Source organism: Oncorhynchus nerka, linkage group LG12, assembly GCF_034236695.1.
Source record: "Oncorhynchus nerka isolate Pitt River linkage group LG12, Oner_Uvic_2.0, whole genome shotgun sequence".
In the NCBI taxonomy this organism is placed as follows: domain Eukaryota; kingdom Metazoa; phylum Chordata; class Actinopteri; order Salmoniformes; family Salmonidae; genus Oncorhynchus; species Oncorhynchus nerka.
The window spans coordinates 12,821,748-12,845,114 of record NC_088407.1 but is presented as its reverse complement, the minus strand read 5'-3'; the positions used below and the strand labels follow the sequence as shown (position 1 = coordinate 12,845,114).

The 23,367-nt window shown below is 44.9% G+C and overlaps 1 protein-coding gene across 2 annotated transcripts in view; it reads right to left on the bottom strand.

The window, feature by feature from the left end:
• dok1b (docking protein 1b) overlaps positions 1 to 23,367 on the bottom strand; it is a 40,038-nt gene that overhangs the window by 7,579 nt on the left and 9,092 nt on the right. The window contains exons 2-5 of one of the 2 annotated variants that reach the window (XM_065025245.1): positions 10,905 to 11,030; positions 4,939 to 5,109; positions 2,739 to 2,832; positions 1,275 to 1,447 (exon numbers count right to left, since the gene is read on the bottom strand). In XM_065025245.1, the coding sequence (XP_064881317.1) occupies positions 1,275 to 1,447; positions 2,739 to 2,832; positions 4,939 to 5,109; positions 10,905 to 11,030 (564 nt within the window). The remainder of the gene's footprint in view (positions 1 to 1,274; positions 1,448 to 2,738; positions 2,833 to 4,938; positions 5,110 to 10,904; positions 11,031 to 23,367) is intronic. The other variant, XM_065025246.1, reaches the window with a different exon arrangement.

The following is a 23,367-nucleotide window of genomic DNA, read 5'->3' as shown; positions in this document are numbered from 1 at the left end:
ATTCTGTTATAAAGGCTGTCATGGTAACGAGCATTCTGTTATAAAGGCTGTCATGGTAACGAGCATTCTGTTATAAAGGCTGTCATGGTAACGAGCATTCTGTTATAAAGGCTGTCATGGTAACAAGCATTCTGTTATAAAGGATGTCATGGTAACGAGCGTTCTATTATAAAGGCTGTCATGGTAACGAGCGTTCTATTATAAAGGCTGTCATGGCTAACTGCAATAGTAGTGTATTGTTTTTTTCTCAAGACATGAGTGTCATTTGCAGTAAAGTCTAGGCAACAAATAACATTGGATTGCTTTCTTTACATGTTTTAGCTGTGAGTCAGGTTCACATCAACCACTTTTTATTTCACACACAGAGACTGATCATGTATATCATCCTCATCTGTGTTGTTTAATTAGTTCAAACCTGCATTTCCTCCTAGCAGGGATTTACTACATGTTTCAGTGCAACAACAAAACAGTGTCACCTTTCTGGGCCCTCAGCAGTTTACATCCCTGCAAAATACAAATACAAACTCCTAAATTATGGTTATGAAATGAAACAATGAATGTTCAAAAATGATCAGGAGACAGCCGAGTGGATTCTGGAGAACGGTGTGAATTCTGGTGAGGGACACAGCTATAGGCTATCTTCACCACAGACTCCTCAACATTTTAAATGATACTCAAGACACATTATCTTCACATATTTGAGATGTTTTTTCACTGACAGCAGCAACTCAATAATCAGCTAGTTGTTTTGTCACGCGCTGCCTGTGAAAGGACTTCCTCATATGCCATTTTATCTCCTGTTACATTGGTTTTCACTTAAACTTTCTTTCATTCATTGTCCAGAAGCCAAAAGCACAATCCTAGTCATATTCGCGACCAATCCTAGTTGTTGTATCTTCAGATTCATCGTCTTTCTACGTTTCGAAAGGAGATGTTCATCTCTGTCATATAATGCTGGCATCAGGTGCTCTGTTTAGAATGGTGATTTCTCACAAATTGTATTTTGGCAAATGTTTGAAAATGACGTTTTTATTGGCTGCTCCATTACAGGAGTTGTATGTTCTGTTAATATGAATCACCATAATCTACATGTGATTTCTGTCATTCTGAGCACCGTGGTTGGGACGCCCTAATAGGTTACTCACCCAATGTATATGGGTCTGGTGCATTTCTCAAATGACTGGGAAATTAAAATCTTCCTGGTCACGTTGTCGGGCGCCACATTTTCCTAACGGAAAAAGCTGGTGTGTGTGTGTGTGTATATATAAACCTACCTTGTCACGTCCATATCTCCTCAGTAGTTTGTAGGGCCAGATCAGTAGACTGCTCTTGGTCCTGGACTCCTTCAGTATAAGACTGTCATTGTCAGCCTTCAGCCAGTAGGTTCCCAACAGACCACAACGCTCGGAGGCCTCGGTCCTCTGCACACTTACCCAGAACTCATTCACTGTAGAGGGGGAGAGAGAGAGGGGTAAGGGACAAAACCATAAATCTAACCTTCATTTGAGAGAGAGAGACAGAGAGAGAGAGAGAGGGACAGAGAGAGAGAGACAGAGAGAGAGGGGGACAGAGAGAGAGAGAGAGGGGGACAGAGAGAGAGAGAGAGGGGGACAGAGAGAGAGAGAGAGGGGGACAGAGAGAGAGAGAGGGGGACAGAGAGAGAGAGAGAGAGAGAGACACAGCGAGAGAGAGAGGGACAGAGAGAGAGAGAGAGGGACAGAGAGAGACAGAGAGAGACAGAGAGAGAGAGAGAGAGAGAGGGGGACAGAGAGAGAGAGAGAGGGGGACGGAGAGAGAGAGAGAGAGAGACACAGCGAGAGAGAGAGAGAGAGGGACAGAGAGAGAGAGAGGGGGACAGAGAGAGAGAGAGGGGGACAGAGAGAGACAGAGGGGGACAGAGAGAGAGGGGGACAGAGAGAGAGGGGGACAGAGAGAGAGAGAGAGAGAGGGACAGAGAGAGAGAGAGTGTTTCCTCCAGTTGTTTTCCCCAGTAGTCTCCACTTTCCTCTAGAGACAGTGATGAACCCAATGCCAGGGACTAGTCTACAAAGAACACAGACTGAGAAAGCAGGAGTGTCGTTCGGAAGACTTGCCTTCCATACTATTTTCACAATCTGTTTAGCAATTTAAATTGAAAGGGAAGTTAGAAGTATAATTATCTATCTAGATTCAAATAAAACTGCAGGTCTTGTGGTTTAAAATGTGTGTTCTTTTTTTAACCCTTGGCCTTTTCGTTTGTCAGTCAGCCTTGAACAGAAAGTGACAGTTTGTTGCATCACCATAGCGATGAACGCTGTACAACCCTGCTTTTCCCTCTCAACAGAACTTTAAGACTTCCATTCTCCATATTTTTCTTCTTCTTTGTTTTTTGTCTGTATACTGCAATTCAGCTTTTAGCTGGGAACATTTACAAGACAGTCTAATTAATAATAATAATAATAATAAAACCTTGAAATGCTGTACCTTCCCCCAGCTTCTCCATATAAATATATGTCAACAGACAGACTCTCACTGTACAGTGTCTGTGAAAGGGAGGGGCTGTGTTGACCATTTGGGACACTGAGGTGATTTGATTAAGAAAGCTAATCCGGTCTCCACAGAGTCTTGTTGATATGAACGTTGCTAAGAAATGATTAGTCCATAACCACTGTTTATGGAAGAAGTGTTTTGTTTTTTTACAGGCTCAATGCACTCACAAAACTCACGGGGTATTAGTGGCTGTGTGTATGTGTATTTACCCTCTTCTCGGCTGGAATAGATGAGATTCTCAGCCATCTGTAGATTAGTCTTTCCGTTAGAGTCAGACACGCTACTGCTGCTACCACTAACCCCCTGAGAGAGAGAGAGAGGGGCGGGGGGGTGGGGGGGTGAAAGAGAGGGTGGAGAGAGGTGGGATAGAGAAATTATTAATTGATTCAGTTATTGCTATAATTCAGACTCACATAAGAATCATACTTTTCCACACATTTTACAACCTTACAGAGAGAGACAGAGGGAGAAAGAGAGAGACAGAGGGAGGGAGAGAGAGAGAGAGACAGAGGGAGGGAGGGAGAGAGATAAGTCGCTCTGGATAAGAGCGTCTGCTAAATGACTTAAATGTAAATGTAGATAGAGAGAGAGACAGAGAGGGAGAGAGAGAAAGGGAGAGAGGGAGAAAGAGAGAGAGACAGAGAGAGAGGGAGAGAGAGAGAAAGACACAGAGAGAGAGAGAGAGAGACATAGGGAGGGAGAGAGAGAGAGAGAGAGAGAGAGAGAGAGAGAGAGAGAGGGTGGAGAGAGAGAGAGACAGAGAGGGTGGGTGGAGAGAGAGAGAGAGAGAGAGGGGGGGGGGTGGAGAGAGAGAGGGACAGAGAGGGTGGGTGGAGAGAGAGAGAGAGAGAGAAACATTGAGTGAGCAAATCTAAACTCCCACGCTGTCTGAAGAGTATCTTCCCTTTTCTCCTTGTCAGTGCAGGTGAACATCTCTAACTGATATCCAGCCTACACCCTATACTCAAAGGGGTGGAAGCGTTACAATGCTAGAAGGCTAAACGGCTAGAAGATTAGAAGGCTAGAAGTTTAAAAGTCTAGACGATTAGAAGGCTAGACAGCTAAAAGGCTAGAAGATTAGAAGGCTAAACGGCTAGAAGATTAGAAGGCTAAACGGCTAGAAGATTAGAAGGCTAGAAGTTTAAAAGGCTAGACGATTAGAAGGCTAGAAGGCTAGACAGCTAAAAGGCTAGAAGATTAGAAGGCTAGACGGCTAGAAGATTAGAAGGCTAAACGGCTAGAAGATTAGAAGGCTAGACGGCTAGAAGATTAGAAGGCTAGACAGCTAAAAGGCTAGAAGATTAGAATGCTAGAATATTAAAAGGCTAGAAGATTAGAATGCTAGAATATTAAAAGGCTAGAAGATTAGAATGCTAGAATATTAAAAGGCTAGAAGATTAGAATGCTAGAATATTAAAAGGCTAGACGGCTAGACAGCTAAAAGGCTAGACAGCTAGAAGGCTAGAATATTAGAATGCTAGAATATTAAAAGGCTAGAAGATTAGAATGCTAGAATATTAAAAGGCTAGAAGACTAGAAGGCTAGACAGCTAAAAGGCTAGAAGATTAGAAGGCTAAACGGCTAGAAGATTAGAAGGCTAAACGGCTAGAAGATTAGAAGGCTAGAAGATTAGAATGCTAGAATATTAAAAGGCTAGAAGACTAGAAGGCTAGACGGCTAGAAGATTAGAAGGCTAGACAGCTAAAAGGCTAGAAGATTAGAATGCTAGAATATTAAAAGGCTAGACAGCTAGAAGGCTAGACGGCTAGAAGATTAGAAGGCTAGAAGATTAGAAGGCTAGAAGATTAGAAGGCTAGAAGGCTAGACGGCTAGAAGATTAGAAGGCTAGAAGATTAGAAGGCTAGACAGCTAGAAGATTAGAAGGCTAGAAGATTAGAAGGCTAGACAGCTAAAAGGCTAGAAGATTAGAAGGCTAGACGGCTAGAAGATTAGAATGCTAGAATATTAAAAGGCTAGACGGCTAGAAGGCTAGAAGATTAGAAGGCTAGACGGCTAGAAGATTAGAATGCTAGAATATTAAAAGGCTAGACAGCTAGAAGGCTAGAAGATTAGAAGGCTAGACGGCTAGAAGATTAGAAGGCTAGACGATTAGAATGCTAGAATATTAAAAGGCTAGACAGCTAGAAGATTTGAAGGCTAGACAGCTAAAAGGCTAGAAGATTAGAAGGCTAGACGGCTAAAAGGCTAGAAGATTAGAATGCTAGACGGCTAGAAGGCTAAACGGCTAGAAGACCTAAGGAAGTTCCCTCAGTATCTGGTATTGAAAACCCACGTAGCACAGAAACAGAGGGAGTGAGACAGAGAGAAAGAATGAGACAGAGAGAGAGAGAGAGAGAAAGACAGAGAGAGAGAGAGAGAGAGAGAGAGAGGTGTTTCTTGACTCCGTACCCCAAAGGCGATCTCACACATCTTCTCCACCCACTCTGTGCTGACGTTTCTCTCTGCGGCGAGCACATGAGTCTTGTCGTTGGTTTCCACACAAAAGGCGGACATATTGTCTTTGGGACAGGCTTCAGTGAGGGCAGGGAGGATAGAGATACAATCTGATAGACGGATAACCTGAGGAGGAGCAGGAGAGGGGAGAGAGAGATAGAGATGATTATTCATTTTATATTGTCTTGGGACAGAAAAATTCATTCTTATTTTTGAACTTTCAACCCAACCCCTCAAGCCCCTCCCCCCTACCACATTTTCCCATTGATCCGGGGATTTGAACCAACAACTAGGGCTGGGAGATATGGCCTAAAAATCATATCTACAGTTTTTCAAACTTATGGGTGATTCAAGACATATATCTAAATAAACGTTGTATAATTAAAGACCCAATACACTGCATTTCAATCAGTCAGCAATAATCTTATGAATTCAGGGCTTGTGAAGATAAACCTAGGCTAAATATAAGCCTTCCACAATCATAATTATTTTATCCGTCGTTCTTCCCTTGAACAGGCAGTTAAACCCACTGTTCCTAGACCAGTTAACCCACTGTTCCTAGACCAGTTAACCCACTGTTCCTAGACCAGTTAACCCACTGTTCCTAGACCAGTTAACCCACTGTTCCTAGACCAGTTAACCCACTGTTCCTAGACCAGTTAACCCACTGTTCCTAGGCCGTCATTGAAAATAAGAATTTGTTCTTAACTGACTTGCCTCGTTAAATAAAGGTAAAACAAAATAATAATAAAATAAAGTTTGTTTTTTTGCAATAATCACTGATTTGGCTTTCAAGTCTGTTTTATAAAAATGCCCTGTTTGTTACAGATGTAACCAGAACCATGCAAAATGCACATTCACTAATAATGACCAACTTCTGGTAGCAGCCATTATAGAACATTAACACAGTTCTCTTAAAACAATCTGTCAAGCACAAGCCCACGTGCTAGTGAGTAGCTAATGTTTATATTTCAAGTTTAGGCAACTTGGATCTATTTGCTAGCTAACGAGGTTGAACAGTCTAATTATTATGAACACCCCATTCTGTCCGTCTCCAACTGTTTGAACAGCATGTTAGCCTGTCCACCTGGTTCAGATGTTGAAATCAAGTGGCCAACCTTATTTCTCACAAGGAGAACAGGTTATATAATTGTGTATTATGCTTATTTCACGTGTATAAAACACAGACTAGACAGCTAGTATAACAGTGTTGGACTGAAACGTGGTTACCCCAATGCCGCTCGCTACAAACTGAGCATTCATTTTCCAGAATCAATGTTCATTGATACTCTCGTTTTACTAGTGTCTGTCTCAATTGGAGTAGTTGAGACATAAAAAGAGTATTGTTAGTATTGTTATCTTCTCCTCTATTACAGTGAAATACTGTCTCCATGTGTTTTGGTGTCCGTATGACCCATTCTGTTGGACCAAACCTCGAATGCGAGTTGATGTGATCCCCTCTCAACACTGACTAGGTATCCCCTTTCCCCTCTCCTCAACACTGACTAGGTATCCCCTTTCCCCTTAACACTGTCTAGGTATCCCCTTTCTCCTCAACACTGTCTAGGTATCCCCTTTCCCCTCAACACTGACTAGGTATCCCCTTTCCCCTCAACACTGTCTAGGTATCCCCTTTCCCCTCAACACTGTCTAGGTATCCCCTTTCCCCTCTCCTCAACACTGTCTAGGTATCCCCTTTCCCCTCTCCTCAACACTGTCTAGGTATCCCCTTTCCCCTCAACACTGTCTAGGTATCCCCTTTCCCCTCAACACTGTCTAGGTATCCCCTTTCCCCTCAACACTGTCTAGGTATCCCCTTTCCCCTCTCCTTAACACTGTCTAGGTATCCCCTTAACACTGTCTAGGTATCCCCTTTCCCCTCTCAACACTCAACACTGTCTCAACACTGTATCCCCTTTCCCCTCAACACTGTCTAGGTATCCCCTTTCCCCTTAACACTGTCTAGGTATCCCCTTTCCCCTCAACACTGTCTAGGTATCCCTTTCCCTCTCCTCCCCTCAACACTGTCTAGGTATCCCCTCTTTCCCCTTAACACTGACTAGGTATCCCCTTTCCCCTCAACACTGACTAGGGTATCCCTTTCCCCTCAACACTGTCTAGGTATCCCCTTTCCCCAACACTGACTAGGTATCCCTTTCCCCTCAACCCTCAACACTGTCTTTCCCCTCAGGTATCCCCTTTCCCCTCAACACTGTCTAGGTATCCCCCCCTTTCCCCTCAACACTGTCTAGGTATCCCCTTTCCCCTCTCACTGTCTCAACACTGTCTAGGTATCCCCTTTCCCCTCCCCACTCAACACTGACTAGGTATCCCCTTTCCCCTCAACACTGTCTAGGTATCCCCTTTCCCCTCAACACTGACTAGGTATCCCCTTTCCCCTCAACACTGTCCCCTTTCCCCTCAACACTATCCCTTTCCCCTCAACACTGACTAGGTATCCCCTTTCCCCTCAACACTGTCTAGGTATCCCCTTTCCCCTTTCCCCTCAACACTGTCTAGGTATCCCCTTTCCCCTCTCCTCAACACTGTCTAGGTATCCCCTTTCCCCTCTCCTCAACACTGTCTAGGTATCCCCTTTCCCCTCAACACTGTCTAGGTATCCCCTTTCCCCTCAACACTGTCTAGGTATCCCCTTTCCCCTCAACACTGTCTAGGTATCCCCTTTCCCTCAACACTGACTAGGTATCCCCTTTCCTTTCCCCTCAACACTGACTAGGTATCCCCTTTCCCCTCAACACTGTCTAGGTATCCCCTTTCCCCTCAACACTGTCTAGGTATCCCCTTTCCCCTCTCCTCAACACTGTCTAGGTATCCCCTTTCCCCTCTCCTCAACACTGTCTAGGTATCCCCTTTCCCCTTTCCCCCCCTCAACACTGTCTTCCCCTCAGGTATCCCCTTTCCCCCCTCAACACTGTCTAGGTATCCCCTTTCCCTCAACACTGTCTAGGTATCCCCTTTCCCCTCTCCTTAACACTGTCTAGGTATCCCCTTAACACTGTCTAGGTATCCCCTTTCCCCTCTCCTCAACACTGTCTAGGTATCCCCTTTCCCCTCAACACTGTCTAGGTATCCCCTTTCCCCTCAACACTGTCTAGGTATCCCCTTTCCCCTCTCCTCAACACTGTCTAGGTATCCCCTTTCCCCTTAACACTGACTAGGTATCCCCTTTCCCCTCAACACTGACTAGGTATCCCCTTTCCCCTCAACACTGTCTAGGTATCCCCTTTCCCCAACACTGACTAGGTATCCCCTTTCCCCTCAACACTGTCTAGGTATCCCCTTTCCCCTCAACACTGTCTAGGTATCCCCTTTCCCCTCAACACTGTCTAGGTATCCCCTTTCCCCTCTCCTCAACACTGTCTAGGTATCCCTCCCAACACTGTCTCAGGTATCCCCTTTCCCCTCCCCTCAACACTGACTAGGTATCCCCTTTCCCCTCAACACTGTCTAGGTATCCCCTTTCCCCTCAACACTGACTAGGTATCCCCTTTCCCCTCAACACTGTCTAGGTATCCCCTTTCCCCTCAACACTGTCTAGGTATCCCCTTTCCCCTCAACACTGTCTAGGTATCCCCTTAACACTGACTAGGTATCCCCTTTCCCCTCAACACTGTCTAGGTATCCCCTTTCCCCTCAACACTGTCTAGGTATCCCCTTTCCCCTCTCCTCAACACTGTCTAGGTATCCCCTTTCCCCTCCCCTCAACACTGACTAGGTATCTCCTTTCCCCTCAACACTGACTAGGTATCCCCTTTCCCCTCAACACTGTCTAGGTAGCCCCTTTCCCCTCAACACTGACTAGGTATCCCCTTTCCCCTCAACACTGACTAGGTATCCCCTTTCCCCTCTCTTCAACACTGTCTAGGTATCCCCTTTCCCCTCTCTTCAACACTGACTAGGTATCCCCTTTCCCCTCTCTTCAACACTGACTAGGTATCCCCTTTCCCCTCAACACTGTCTAGGTATCCCCTTTCCCCTCAACACTGACTAGGTATCCCCTTTCCCCTCTCTTCAACACTGTCTAGGTATCCCCTTTCCCCTCTCTTCAACACTGTCTAGGTATCCCCTTTCCCCTCTCTTCAACACTGTCTAGGTATCCCCTTTCCCCTCTCCTCAACACTGTCTAGGTATCCCCTTTCCCCTCTCCTCAACACTGTCTAGGTATCCCCTTTCCCCTCAACACTGTCTAGGTATCCCCTTTCCCCTCAACACTGTCTAGGTATCCCCTTTCCCCTCTCCTTAACACTGTCTAGGTATCCCCTTAACACTGTCTAGGTATCCCCTTTCCCCTCTCCTCAACACTGTCTAGGTATCCCCTTTCCCCTCTCCTCAACACTGTCTAGGTATCCCCTTTCCCTAGGTATCCCTTTCTCAACACTGTCTAGGTATCCCCCCTTCCCTAGGTATCTCAACACTGTCTAGGTATCCCCTTTCCCCTCTCTTCAACACTGTCTAGGTATCCCCTTTCCCCTCTCTTCAACACTGTCTAGGTATCCCCTTTCCCCTCAACACTGTCTAGGTATCCCCTTTCCCCTCAACACTGTCTAGGTATCCCCTTTCCCCTCAACACTGTCTAGGTATCCCCTTTCCCCTCTCCTCAACACTTTCTAGGTATCCCCTTTCCCCTCAACACGGTCTAGGTATCCCCTTTCCCCTCAACACTGTCTAGGTATCCCCTTTCCCCAACACTGTCTAGGTATCCCCTTTCCCCTCTCCTCAACACTGTCTAGGTATCCCCTTTTCCCTCAACACTGTCTAGGTATCCCCTTTCCCCTCTCCTCAACACTGTCTAGGTATCCCCTTTCCCCTCTCCTCAACACTGTCTAGGTATCCCCTTTCCCCTCAACACTGAATAGGTATCCCCTTTCCCCTCAACACTGAATAGGTATCCCCTTTCCCCTCCCCTCAACACTGACTAGGTATCCCCTTTCCCCTCTCAACACTGTCTAGGTATCCCCTTTCCCCTCCCCTCAACACTGACTAGGTATCCCCTTTCCCCTCCCTCAACACTGACTAGGTATCCCCTTTCCCCCCCTCAACACTGTCTAGGTATCCCCTCTTCCACTCTCCCCTTTCCCCTCAACACTGACTAGGTATCCCCTTTCCCCTCAACACTGTCTCTTCAACACTGACTAGGTATCCCCTTTCCCCTCTGACTAGGTATCCCTTTCAACACTGACTAGGTATCCCCTTTCCCCTCTCCTCAACACTGACTAGGTATCCCCTTTCCCCTCAACACTGTCTAGGTATCCCCTTTCCCCTCTCCTCAACACTGTCTAGGTATCCCCTTTCCCCTCAACACTGACTAGGTATCCCCTTTCCCCTCAACACTGTCTAGGTATCCCCTTTCCCCTCAACACTGACTAGGTATCCCCTTCCCCTCTCCTCAACACTGACTAGGTATCCCCTTTCCCCTCTCCTCAACTTTGTTGGCGTGAGAGGCAGGGGGAGGGGCTTGGTGTGTGTGTGTGTGTGTGTGTGTAAACCATAGAGGAAGAGACGAAGCAAACCTCTCACCTATATCTGTCCAAAATATGACCAATGTGTTTCTATGGGCTTATATTGGACCTAAACTTGTCGCCTGCCTTCCTGCCTTTGGGACAATGACTCCCATTGTTAGGACGGAGACGTGCATCTCTTCATTACATCCAGATCTCTGGTGTAAATGGGACACAGCACAGAAGGAGACGACCAAAAAGACAACATGAGAACAAGCGGACATAAGCGCTCAGAAAAACAAAAAGTAACAAAACCTTGATTCTTGCGATACAGGCATTTGGAATATCGCGCAAAACCATCAATTGAAATGAATCTAATTAATTCGATATATCGCCCAGCCCTACGTCCGACCAAGGATTTGAACCTACAACCCTCTTGTCCAATCAGGGATTTGAACCTACCTTCTTGTCTAGTTTCTTGGTGTTGGGTTTGTCGCTGGCCCCGCCCCCTGAGCTGTCAAAAAACTCTAAGCGAGCGATGCCGTTTTGACTGGCTGGGTAGAGGACAAACCAGTTCTTCTTCCATTTCTGATGGAGGGAGAGAGACGAGAGGGAGAGAGACTGATGTTACAAATGATCAGTTATTCAATCCAACTACTAAAATGTAAACAGCTTTTAGGAGAGTAAAACTGTTTGGTAACCACAGTCAGTACTAACCAAATGAATGTGTTCTTCAGTAAATACAATTACTATAGTTAATTCCATCTAGGACACTAGGGATCTATATGAGAACACAGAACAACCCTTGAGGGGAAATAGGGGAAATCTGCAGAAGGCCTTAGTGGTATACAGGAAGTGGTATACAGGAAGTAGGAACATTTAGAGGCCTGTACTCAAGTCCCTGAGAGAAAGTCTAATCAGTCATACACACACACAGTCTCTCAAGCAGGTGGTTGAAGACCTATTCAGAGAATGGAACCTCCAATTGGGCTATCTATAACAAGAGGAAGTACCAGCTAACATCACGGAGTCCCTTCCTGTTCAGAGACACAGTGTGACCTCAGTAAACACAGGAGGTGACTAACTAGGAGTGTGTGTGTGTGTGTGTGTGTGTGTGTGTGCGTGCGTGCGTGCGTGTGTGTGTTTACATTCTGCCTAGAGTGTAAACAAATTAGGTGGCCCTATGTCATAATCTCATTGCCTTATTTACTAAATATTGAGCTAATGTTTAGACTCTTAACAAACAGGAATGGATATGTGAGAGAACGGTCTGACAGAGGCATGACCTTTCTATAGACAGACTCAAGCTCTTTACATGTTCAAATGTCACTGCTCACGCCATGCAAATAACAGGTCAACTCTAAGGCATGAGCCTGACAGAGAGAGAGAGAGAGGGGGGAGAGAGAGAGAGGGAAGAGAGAGAGAGGAGAGGAGGAAGAGAGAGAGGGAGGGGGGGAAGAGAGAGAGGGAGAGGAGGAAGAGAGAGAGGAGGAAGAGAGAGCGAGAGAGAGAGAGAGAGAGAGGGGGAAGATAGAGAGGGAGAGGAGGAAGACAGAGAGAGGGGGGGAGAGAGATCGAGGGAGGAGATGGAGAGAGGGAGGGAAGAGGGGTCAAAGTGAATATGTTTGGGGCTAAATGACAGTGATGGAGAGTACACAGAGACACCCACACACACAGACACACCCACACTCACACATAGACATACACACTCACACAGTGTTGTCTCACATAACAATCTTAAAATGAATGCAGTAATGTACAGTGTATTCTGAAAGTATTCAGACCCCTTGACATTTCCCACATTTTGTTACGTTTAAGCCCTATTCTAAAATTAATGAGGAAAAAATTAACAATTGAATCAATCTACACACAATACCCCATAATGACATCACAATACCCCATAATGACATCACACTACCCCATAATGACATCACATTACCCCATAATGACGTCACAGTACCCCATAATGACAAAGCAAAAACAGGTTTGGATATTTTTAGCAAATTTATTACATATAAAAACTGAAATATCACATTTACATAAGTATTCAGACCCTTTACTCAGTACTTAGTTGAAGCAGCGTTTGACGGTACAAACTTAGCACGCCTGTATTTGGGGAGTTTCTCCCATTCTTCTCTGCAGATCCTCTCAAGCTCTGTCAGGTTGGATGGGGAGCAACACTGCACAGCTATTTTCAGGTCTCTCCAGAGATGTTCAGTCGGGTTCAAGTCTGGGCTCTGGTTGGGCCACTCAAGGACATTCAGAGACTTGTCCCGAAGCCACTCCTGCGTTGTCTTGGTTGTGTGCTTAGGGTCATTGTCCTGTTGGAAGGACAATGGTCCTGAGCACTTTCATCAACGATCTGTCTGTACTTTGCTTCGTTCATCTTTCCCTTGATCCTGACTAGTCTCCCAGTCCTTGCCACTGAAAAACCTCCCCACAGCATGATGTTGCCACCACCATGCTTCACCGTAGGGATGGTGCCAAGTGTCTTCCAGACGTGACGCTTGACATTCAGGCCAAAGAGTTCAATCTTGGTTTCATCAGACCAGAGAATCTTGTTTCTCACGGTCTAAGAGTCTTTAGGTGCCTTTTGGCAAACTCCGAGTGGGCTGTCATGTACCTTTTACTGAGGAGTGGCTTCAGTCTGGCCACTCTACCATAAAGGCCTGATTGGTGGAGTGCTGCAGGTTCTCCCATCTCCACATAGGAACTCTGGAGTTCCGTCAAAGTGACCATCAGGTTCTTGGTCACCTCCCTAAACAAGGCCCTTCTCCCCGATTGCTCAGTTTGGCCGGGCCGCCAGCTCTAGGAAGAGTCTTGGTGGTTCCAAACTTCTTCCATTTAAGAATGATGGAGGCCACTGTGTTCTTGGGGACCTTCAATGCTGTAGAAATATTTTAGTACCCTTCCCCAGATCTGTGCCTCGACACAATCCTGTCTGAGCTCTACAGATAATTCCTTCGACCTCATGGCTCAGTTTTTGCTCTGACATGCACTGTCAACTGTTTGACTTTATATACACAGGTGTGTGCCTTTCTAAATCATGTCCAATCAATTGAATTTACCACAGGTGGACTCCAGTCAAGTTGTAGAAACATCTCAAGGATGATCAATGGAAACAGGAAGCACTGGAGCTCAATTTTGAGACTCATAGCAAAAGGTTTGAATACTTTCCGAATGCTCCTGCAAGTGGCTCTGGGTAGAGCGTCTGCTAAATGACTCAAATGTCAATATAACTGCCGCTGAGACAGAAACCAGGGGACAGGAAGTGTGTGGGATAATTACCCAGGAGCCTCTGCTTCCTCCTGCCTGCTATCTGCAGCTGTGTATCCCTTCTTGCGCGCACACACACACACACACATCCCCTTTCCTTTTTTTTCACACACGTGAGATCAGATCATTGTAACTGTATAAAAATGAAATACGTAAATTATAATGTAATACCTGTATTATATAGCATTGGTGCATATAGCCTACTGTATAATCTGTAGGTATAATCTGTAGGTATAATCTGTAGGTAATCTGTAGGTATAATCTGTAGGTAATCTGTAGGTATAATCTGTAGGTAATCTGTAGGTATAATCTGTAGGTAATCTGTAGGTATAATCTGTAGGTATAATCTGTAGGTAATCTTTAGGTCATCTTTAGGTATAATCTGTAGGTCATCTTCAGGTATAATCTGTAGGTCATCTTCAGGTATAATCTGTAGGTATAATCTGTAGGTATAATCTGTAGGTAATCTGTAGGTATAATCTGTAGGTATAATCTGTAGGTAATCTGTAGGTATAATCTGTAGGTAATCTTTAGGTATAATCTGTAGGTCATCTTCAGGTATAATCTGGTGTCTCTGCATGCAGTATCCTGGTATGTTGTGTTGACATGACGATACTAAATGAACGAGCCAGCAGCACCAAATAAGGCAACGGTATAAGCATCAACCGCTAATACTGAATGGAAATTATGCAAATGAACTGATAGAGAGAGAGAGAGAGAGAGAGAGAGAGAGAGAGGACATGGACTTCCTCAAACCTGTGTCCTTTTAAAATAAATCATGTGTGTGTTTTCCGCTTTCTGCAGCTGCATTTCTCCAAACAAAAAGAGACTCACATTTACCTTTAACAAACTGTAATATCTCACTTCTCTCCCGCCCGGCAATCAATCACATTTCATAGTGTAGAGTGGAGGGTGTTATAGTTATAGTGTAGAGTGGAGGGTGTTATAGTGTAGAGTGGAGGGTGTTATAGTGTAGAGTGGAGGGTGTTAGAGTGTAGAGTATTATAGTTATAGTGTAGAGTGGAGGGTGTTATAGTGTAGAGAGGAGGGTGTTATAGTTATAGTGTAGAGTGGAGGGTGTTATAGTGTAGAGTGGAGGGTGTTATAGTGTAGAGTGGAGGGTGTTATAGTGTAGAGTGGAGGGTGTTATAGTGTAGAGTGGAGGGTGTTATAGTGTAGAGTGGAGGGTATTATAGTGTAGAGTGGAGGGTATTATAGTGTAGAGTGGAGGGTGTTATAGTGTAGAGTGGAGGGTGTTATAGTGTAGAGTGGAGGGTGTTATGGAGTGTGTAGAGTGGAGGGTGTTATGTAGAGGGAGGGTGTTATAGTGTAGAGTGGAGGGTGTTATAGTGTAGAGTGGAGGGTGTTATAGTGTAGAGTGGAGGGTGTTATAGTGTAGAGTGGAGGGTGTTATAGTGTAGAGTGGAGGGTGTTATAGTGTAGAGTGGAGGGTGTTATAGTGTAGAGTGGAGGGTGTTATAGTGTAGAGTGGAGGGTGTTATAGTGTAGAGTGGAGTATTAGTGTTATAGTGTAGAGTGGAGGGTGTTATAGTGTAGAGTGGAGGGTGTTATAGTGTAGAGTGGAGGGTGTTATAGTGTAGAGTGGAGGGTGTTATAGTGTAGAGAGGAGGGTGTTATAGTGTAGAGAGGAGGGTGTTATAGTGTATAGTGGAGGGTATTATAGTTATAGTGTAGAGTGGAGGGTGTGTATAGTGTAGAGTGTAGTGGAGGGTGTTATAGTGTATTATAGATAGTGGAGTGGAGGGTGTTATAGTGTAGAGTATTATAGTTATAGTGTAGAGTGGAGGGTGTTATAGTGTAGAGTGGAGGGTGTTATAGTGTAGAGTGGAGGGTGTTATAGTGTAGAGTGGAGGGTATAGTTATAGTGTAGAGTGGAGGGTGTTATAGTGAGTGGAGGGTGTTATAGTGTAGAGTATTATAGTTATAGTGTAGAGTGGAGGGTGTTATAGTGTAGAGTGGAGGGTGTTATAGTGTAGAGTGGAGGGTGTTATAGTGTAGAGTGGAGGGTGAGGGTGTTATAGTGTAGAGTGGAGGGTGTTATAGTGTAGAGTGGAGGGTGTTATAGTGTAGAGTGGAGGGTGTTATAGTGTAGAGTGGAGGGTGTTATAGTGTAGAGAGGAGGGTGTTATAGTGTAGAGTGGAGGGTGTTATAGTGTAGAGAGGAGGGTGTTATAGTGTAGAGGGAGGGTGTTATAGTGTAGAGTGGAGGGTGTTATAGTGTAGAGAGGAGGGTGTTATAGTGTAGAGGGAGGGTGTTATAGTGTAGAGTGGAGGGTGTTATAGTGTAGAGAGGAGGGTGTTATAGTGTAGAGTGGAGGGTGTTATAGTGTAGAGAGGAGGGTGTTATAGTGTAGAGAGGAGGGTGTTATAGTGTAGAGTGGAGGGTGTTATAGTGTAGAGAGGAGGGTGTTATAGTGTAGAGAGGAGGGTGTTATAGTGTAGAGTGGAGGGTGTTATAGTGTAGAGTATTATAGTTATAGTGTAGAGTGGAGGGTGTTATAGTGTAGAGTGGAGGGTGTTATAGTGTAGAGTATTATAGTTATAGTGTAGAGTGGAGGGTGTTATAGTGTAGAGTATTATAGTTATAGTGTAGAGTGGAGGGTGTTATAGTGTAGAGTGGAGGGTGTTATAGTGTAGAGTGGAGGGTGTTATAGTGTAGAGTGGAGGGTGTTATAGTGTAGAGTGGAGGGTGTTATAGTGTAGAGTGGAGGGTGTTATAGTGTAGAGTGGAGGGTGTTATGTAGTGGAGGGGTAGAGTGGAGGGTGTTATAGTGTAGAGTGGAGGGTGTTATAGTGTAGAGTGGAGGGTGTTATAGTGTAGAGAGGAGGGTGTTATAGTGTAGAGAGGAGGGTGTTATAGTGTAGAGTGGAGGGTGTTATAGTGTAGAGAGGAGGGTGTTATAGTGTAGAGTGGAGGGTGTTATAGTGTAGAGTGGAGGGTGTTATAGTGTAGAGTGGAGGGTGTTATAGTGTAGAGTGGAGGGTGTTATAGTGTAGAGTGGAGGGTGTTATAGTGTAGAGTGGAGGGTGTTATAGTGTAGAGTGGAGGGTGTTATAGTGTAGAGTGGAGGGTGTGGAGGGTTATAGTGTAGAGTGGAGGGTGTTATAGTGTAGTTGGAGGGTGTTATAGTTATAGTGTAGAGTGGAGGGTGTTATAGTGTAGAGTGGAGGGTGTTATAGTGTAGAGTGGAGGGTGTTATAGTGTAGTGTTATTATAGTTATAGTGTAGAGTGGAGGGTGTTATAGTGTAGAGTGGAGGGTGTTATAGTGTAGAGTGGAGGGTGTTATAGTGTAGTGGAGGGTGTTATAGTGTAGAGTGGAGGGTGTTATAGTGTAGAGTGGAGGGTGTTATAGTGTAGAGTGGAGGGTGTTATAGTGTAGAGAGGAGGGTGTTATAGTGTAGAGTGGAGGGTGTTATAGTGTAGAGTGGAGGGTGTTATAGTGTAGAGAGGAGGGTGTTATAGTGTAGAGTGGAGGGTGTTATAGTGTAGAGTGGAGGGTGTTATAGTGTAGAGTGGAGGGTGTTATAGTGTAGAGTGGAGGGTGTTATAGTGTAGGGTGTTATAGTGGAGTGGAGGGTGTTATAGTGTAGAGTGGAGGGTGTTATAGTGTAGAGTGGAGGGTTATAGTTAGTGTAGAGTGGAGGGTGTTATAGTGTAGAGTGGAGGGTGTTATAGTGTAGAGTGGAGGGTGTTATAGTGTAGAGTGGAGGGTGTTATAGTGTAGAGTGGAGGGTGTTATAGTGTAGAGTGGAGGGTGTTATAGTGTAGAGTGGAGGGTGTTATAGTGTAGAGTGGAGGGTGTTATAGTGTAGAGGGTGTTATAGTGTAGAGGGGTGTTATAGTGTAGAGTGGAGGGTGTTATAGTGTAGAGTGGAGGGTGTTATAGTGTAGAGGGTGTAGAGGGTGTTATAGTGTAGAGTGGAGGGTGTTATAGTGTAGAGTGGAGGGTGTTATAGTGTAGAGTGGAGGGTGTTATAGTGTAGAGTGGAGGGTGTTATAGTGTAGAGTGGAGGGTGTTATAGTGTAGAGTGGAGGGTGTTATAGTGTAGAGTGGAGGGTGTTATAGTGTAGAGTGGAGGGTGTTATAGTGTAGAGTGGAGGGTGTTATAGTGTAGAGTGGAGGGTGTTATAGTGTGTAGAGTGGAGGGTGTTATAGTGTAGAGTGGAGGTGTTATAGTGTAGAGTGGAGGGTGTTATAGTGTAGAGTGGAGGGTGTTATAGTGTAGAGTGGAGGGTGTTATAGTGTAGAGTGGAGGGTGTTATAGTGTAGAGTGGAGGGTGTTATAGTGTAGAGTGGAGGGTGTTATAGTGTAGAGTGGAGGGTGTTATAGTGTAGAGTATAGTGTAGAGGGAGGGTGTTATAGTGTAGAGTGGAGGGTGTTATAGTGTAGAGTGGAGGGTGTTATAGTGTAGAGGGAGGGTGTTATAGTGTAGAGAGGAGGGTGTTATAGTGTAGAGTGGAGGGTGTTATAGTGTAGAGAGGAGGGTGTTATAGTGTAGAGTGGAGGGTGTTATAGTGTAGAGTGGAGGGTGTTATAGTGTAGAGAGGAGGGTGTTATAGTGTAGAGTGGAGGGTGTTATAGTGTAGAGTGGAGGGTGTTATAGTGTAGAGAGGAGGGTGTTATAGTGTAGAGTGGAGGGTGTTGTTATAGTGTAGAGTGGAGGGTGTTATAGTGTAGAGTGGAGGGTGTTATAGTGTAGAGTGGAGGGTGTTATAGTGTAGAGAGTGGAGGGTGTTATAGTGTAGAGTGGAGGGTGTTATAGTGTAGAGTGGAGGTGTTATAGTGTAGAGTGGAGGGTGTTATAGTTAGAGTGTAGAGTGGAGGGTGTTATAGTGTGGAGGTGTTATAGTGTAGTGGAGGGTGTTATAGTGTAGAGTGGAGGGTGTTATAGTGTAGAGTGGAGGGTGTTATAGTGTAGAGTGGAGGGTGTTATAGTGTAGAGTGGAGGGTGTTATAGTGTAGAGTGGAGGGTGTTATAGAGAGTGGAGGGTGTTATAGTGTAGAGTGGAGGGTGTTATAGTGTAGAGTGGAGGGTGTTATAGTGTAGAGTGGAGGGTGTTATAGTGTAGAGAGGAGGTGTTATAGTGTAGAGTGGAGGGTGTTATAGTGTAGAGTGGAGGGTGTTATAGTGTAGAGTGGAGGGTGTTATAGTGTAGAGAGGAGGGTGTTATAGTGTAGAGTGGAGGGTGTTATAGTGTAGAGTGGAGGGTGTTATAGTGTAGAGTGGAGGGTGTTATAGTGTAGAGTGGAGGGTGTTATAGTGTAGAGTGGAGGGTGTTATAGTGTAGAGTGGAGGGTGTTATAGTGTAGAGTGGAGGGTGTTATAGTGTTATAGTGTAGAGTGGAGGGTGTTATAGTTATGGAGTGTAGAGTGGAGGGTGTTATAGTGTAGAGTGGAGGGTGTTATAGTGTAGAGTGGAGGGTGTTATAGTGTAGAGTGGAGGGTGTTATAGTGTAGAGTGGAGGGTGTTATAGTGTAGAGAGGAGGGTGTTATAGTGTAGAGTGGAGGGTGTTATAGTGTAGAGAGGAGGGTGTTATAGTGTAGAGAGGAGGGTGTTATAGTGTAGAGTGGAGGGTGTTATAGTGTAGAGTATTATAGTTATAGTGTAGAGTGGAGGGTGTGTAGAGTGGAGGGTGTTATAGTGTAGAGTGGAGGGTGTTATAGTGTAGAGTATTATAGTTATAGTGTAGAGTGGAGGGTGTTATAGTGTAGAGTATTATAGTTATAGTGTAGAGTGGAGGGTGTTATAGTGTAGAGTGGAGGGTGTTATAGTGTAGAGTGGAGGGTGTTATAGTGTAGAGTGGAGGGTGTTATAGTGTAGAGTGGAGGGTGTTATAGTGTAGTGGAGGGTGTTATAGTGTAGAGTGGAGGGTGTTATAGTGTAGAGTGGAGGGTGTTATAGTGTAGAGTGGAGGGTGTTATAGTGTAGAGAGGAGGGTGTTATAGTGTAGAGTGGAGGGTGTTATAGTGGAGGGTGTTATAGTGTAGAGAGGAGGGTGTTATAGTGTAGAGTGGAGGGTGTTATAGTGTAGAGAGGAGGGTGTTATAGTGTAGAGGGAGGGTGTTATAGTGTAGAGTGGAGGGTGTTATAGTGTAGAGTGGAGGGTGTTATAGTGTAGAGTGGAGGGTGTTATAGTGTAGAGTGGAGGGTGTTATAGTGTAGAGTGGGGTGTTATAGTGTAGAGTGGAGGGTGTTATAGTGTAGAGTGGAGGGTGTTATAGTGTAGAGTGGAGGGTGTTATAGTGTAGAGAGGAGGGTGTTATAGTGTAGAGAGGGGTGTTATAGTGGGTGTTATAGTGTAGAGTGGAGGGTGTTATAGTGTAGAGAGGAGGGTGTTATAGTGTAGAGTGGAGGGGGTGTTATAGTGTAGAGTGTTATAGTAGTGTAGAGGGAGGGGTGTTATAGTGTAGAGTGGAGGGTGTTATAGTGTAGAGAGGAGGGTGTTATAGTGTAGAGAGGAGGGTGTTATAGTGTAGAGTGGAGGAGTGGTTATAGTTATAGTTATTATAGTGTAGAGTGGAGGGTGTTATAGTGTAGAGTGGAGGGTGTTATAGTGTAGAGTGTTATAGTGTAGAGTGGAGGGTGTTATAGTGTAGTGGAGGGTGTTATAGTGTAGAGTGGAGGGTATAGTGTAGAGTGGAGGGTGTTATAGTGTAGAGTGGAGGGTGTTATAGTGTAGAGTGGAGGGTGTTATAGTGTAGAGTGGAGGGTGTTATAGTGTAGAGTGGAGGGTGTTATAGTGTAGAGTGGAGGGTGTTATAGTGTAGAGTGGAGGGTGTTATAGTGTAGAGTGGAGGGTTTATAGTGTAGAGAGGAGGGTGTTATAGTGTAGAGTGGAGGGTGTTATAGTGTAGAGTGGAGGGTGTTATAGTGTAGAGTGGAGGGTGTTAGAGTGGAGGGTGTTATAGTGTAGAGTGGAGGGTGTTATAGTGTAGAGTGGAGGGTGTTATAGTGTAGAGTGGAGGGTGTTATAGTGTAGAGTGGAGGGTGTTATAGTGTAGAGTGGAGGGTGTTATAGTGTAGAGTGGAGGGTGTTATAGTGTAGAGTGGAGGGTGTTATAGTGTAGAGTGGAGGGTGTTATAGTGTAGAGTGGAGGGTGTTATAGTGTAGAGTGGAGGGTGTTATAGTGTAGAGTGGAGGGTGTTATAGTGTAGAGTGGAGGGTGTTATAGTGTAGAGTGGAGGGTGTTATAGTGGTGTTATAGTGTAGAGTGGAGGGTGTTAGAGTGGAGGGTGTTATAGTGTAGAGTGGAGGGTGTTATAGTGTAGAGTGGAGGGTGTTATAGTGTAGAGTGGAGGGTGTTATAGTGTAGAGTGGAGGGTGTTATAGTGTAGAGGGAGGGTGTTATAGTGTAGGGGGTGTTATAGTGTAGAGTGGAGGGTGTTATAGTGTAGAGTGGAGGGTGTTATAGTGTAGAGTGGAGGGTGTTATAGTGTTATAGTGTAGAGTGGAGGGTGTTATAGTGTAGAGTGGAGGGTGTTATAGTGTAGAGTGGAGGGTGTTATAGTGTAGAGTGGAGGGTGTTATAGTTATAGTGTAGAGTGGAGGGTGTTATAGTGTAGAGTGGAGGGTGTTATAGTGTAGAGTGGAGGGTGTTATAGTGTAGAGTGGAGGGTGTTATAGTGTAGAGTGGAGGGTGTTATAGTGTAGAGTGGAGGGTGTTATAGTGTAGAGTGGAGGGTGTTATAGTGTAGAGTGGAGGGTGTTATAGTGTAGAGTGGAGAGTGGAGTATTATGTTATAGTGTAGAGTGGAGGGTGTTATAGTGTAGAGTGGAGAGTGGAGGGTGTTATAGTGTAGAGTGGAGGGTGTTATAGTGTAGAGTGGAGGGTGTTATAGTGTAGAGTGGAGGGTGTTATAGTGTAGAGTGGAGGGTGTTATAGTGTAGAGTGGAGGGTGTTATAGTGTAGAGTGGAGGTGTTATAGTGTAGAGTGGAGATAGTGTAGAGGGAGGGTGTTATAGTGTAGAGTGGAGGGTGTTATAGTGTAGAGGAGGGTGTTATAGTGTAGAGAGGAGGGTGTTATAGTGTAGAGTGGAGGGTGTTATAGTGTAGAGTATTATAGTTATAGTGTAGAGTGGAGGGTGTTATAGTGTAGAGTGGAGGGTGTTATAGTGTAGAGTATTATAGTTATGTTATAGTGTAGAGTGGAGGGTGTTATAGTGTAGGGTTATAGTTATAGTGTAGAGTGGAGGGTGTTATAGTGTAGAGTGGAGGGTGTTATAGTGTAGAGTGGAGGGTGTTATAGTGTAGAGTGGAGGGTGTTATAGTGTAGAGTGGAGGGTGTTATAGTGTAGAGTGGAGGGTGTTATAGTGTAGAGTGGAGGGTGTTATAGTGTAGAGTGGAGGGTGTTATAGTGTAGAGAGGAGGGTGTTATAGTGTAGAGAGGAGGGTGTTATAGTGTAGAGTGGAGGGTGTTATAGTGTAGAGAGGAGGGTGTTATAGTGTAGAGGGAGGGTGTTATAGTGTAGAGTGGAGGGTGTTATAGTGTAGAGTGGAGGGTGTTATAGTGTAGAGTGGAGGGTGTTATAGTGTAGAGTGGAGGGTGTTATAGTGTAGAGTGGAGGGTGTTATAGTGTAGAGTGGAGGGTGTTATAGTGTAGAGTGGAGGGTGTTATAGTGTAGAGTGGAGGGTGTTATAGTGTAGAGTGTAGAGTATTATAGTTATAGTGTAGAGTGGAGGGTGTTATAGTGTAGAGTGGAGGGTGTTATAGTGTAGAGTGGAGGGTGTTATAGTGTAGAGTGTAGAGTATTATAGTTATAGTGTAGAGTGGAGGGTGTTATAGTGTAGAGTGGAGGGTGTTATAGTGTAGAGTGGAGGGTGTTATAGTGTAGAGTTATAGTGAGGGGAGGGTGTTATAGTGTAGAGTGGAGGTGTTATAGTGTAGAGAGGAGGGTGTTATAGTGTAGAGAGGAGGGTGTTATAGTGTAGAGTGGAGGGTGTTATAGTGTAGAGAGGAGGGTGTTATAGTGTAGAGAGGAGGGTGTTATAGTGTAGAGTGGAGGGTGTTATAGTGTAGAGTGGAGGGTGTTATAGTGTAGAGTGGAGGGTGTTATAGTGTAGAGTGGAGGGTGTTATAGTGTAGAGTGGAGGGTGTTATAGTGTAGAGTGGAGGGTGTTATAGTGTAGAGTGGAGGGTGTTATAGTGTAGAGTGGAGGGTGTTATAGTGTAGAGTGTAGAGTATTATAGTTATAGTGTAGAGTGGAGGGTGTTATAGTGTAGAGTGGAGGGTGTTATAGTGTAGAGTGGAGGGTGTTTTAGTGTAGAGAGGAGGGTGTTATAGTGTAGAGAGGAGGGTGTTATAGTGTAGAGTGGAGGGTGTTATAGTGTAGAGAGGAGGGTGTTATAGTGTAGAGAGGAGGGTGTTATAGTGTAGAGTGGAGGGTGTTATAGTGTAGATTATAGTTATAGTGAGAGTGGAGGGTGTTATAGTGTAGAGTATTATAGTTATAGTGTAGAGTGGAGGGTGTTATAGTGTAGAGTGGAGATAGTGTAGAGTGGAGGGTGTTATAGTGTAGAGTGGAGGGTGTTATAGTGTAGAGTGGAGGGTGTTATAGTGTAGAGTGGAGGGTGTTATAGTGTAGAGTGGAGGGTGTTATAGTGTAGAGTGGAGGGTGTT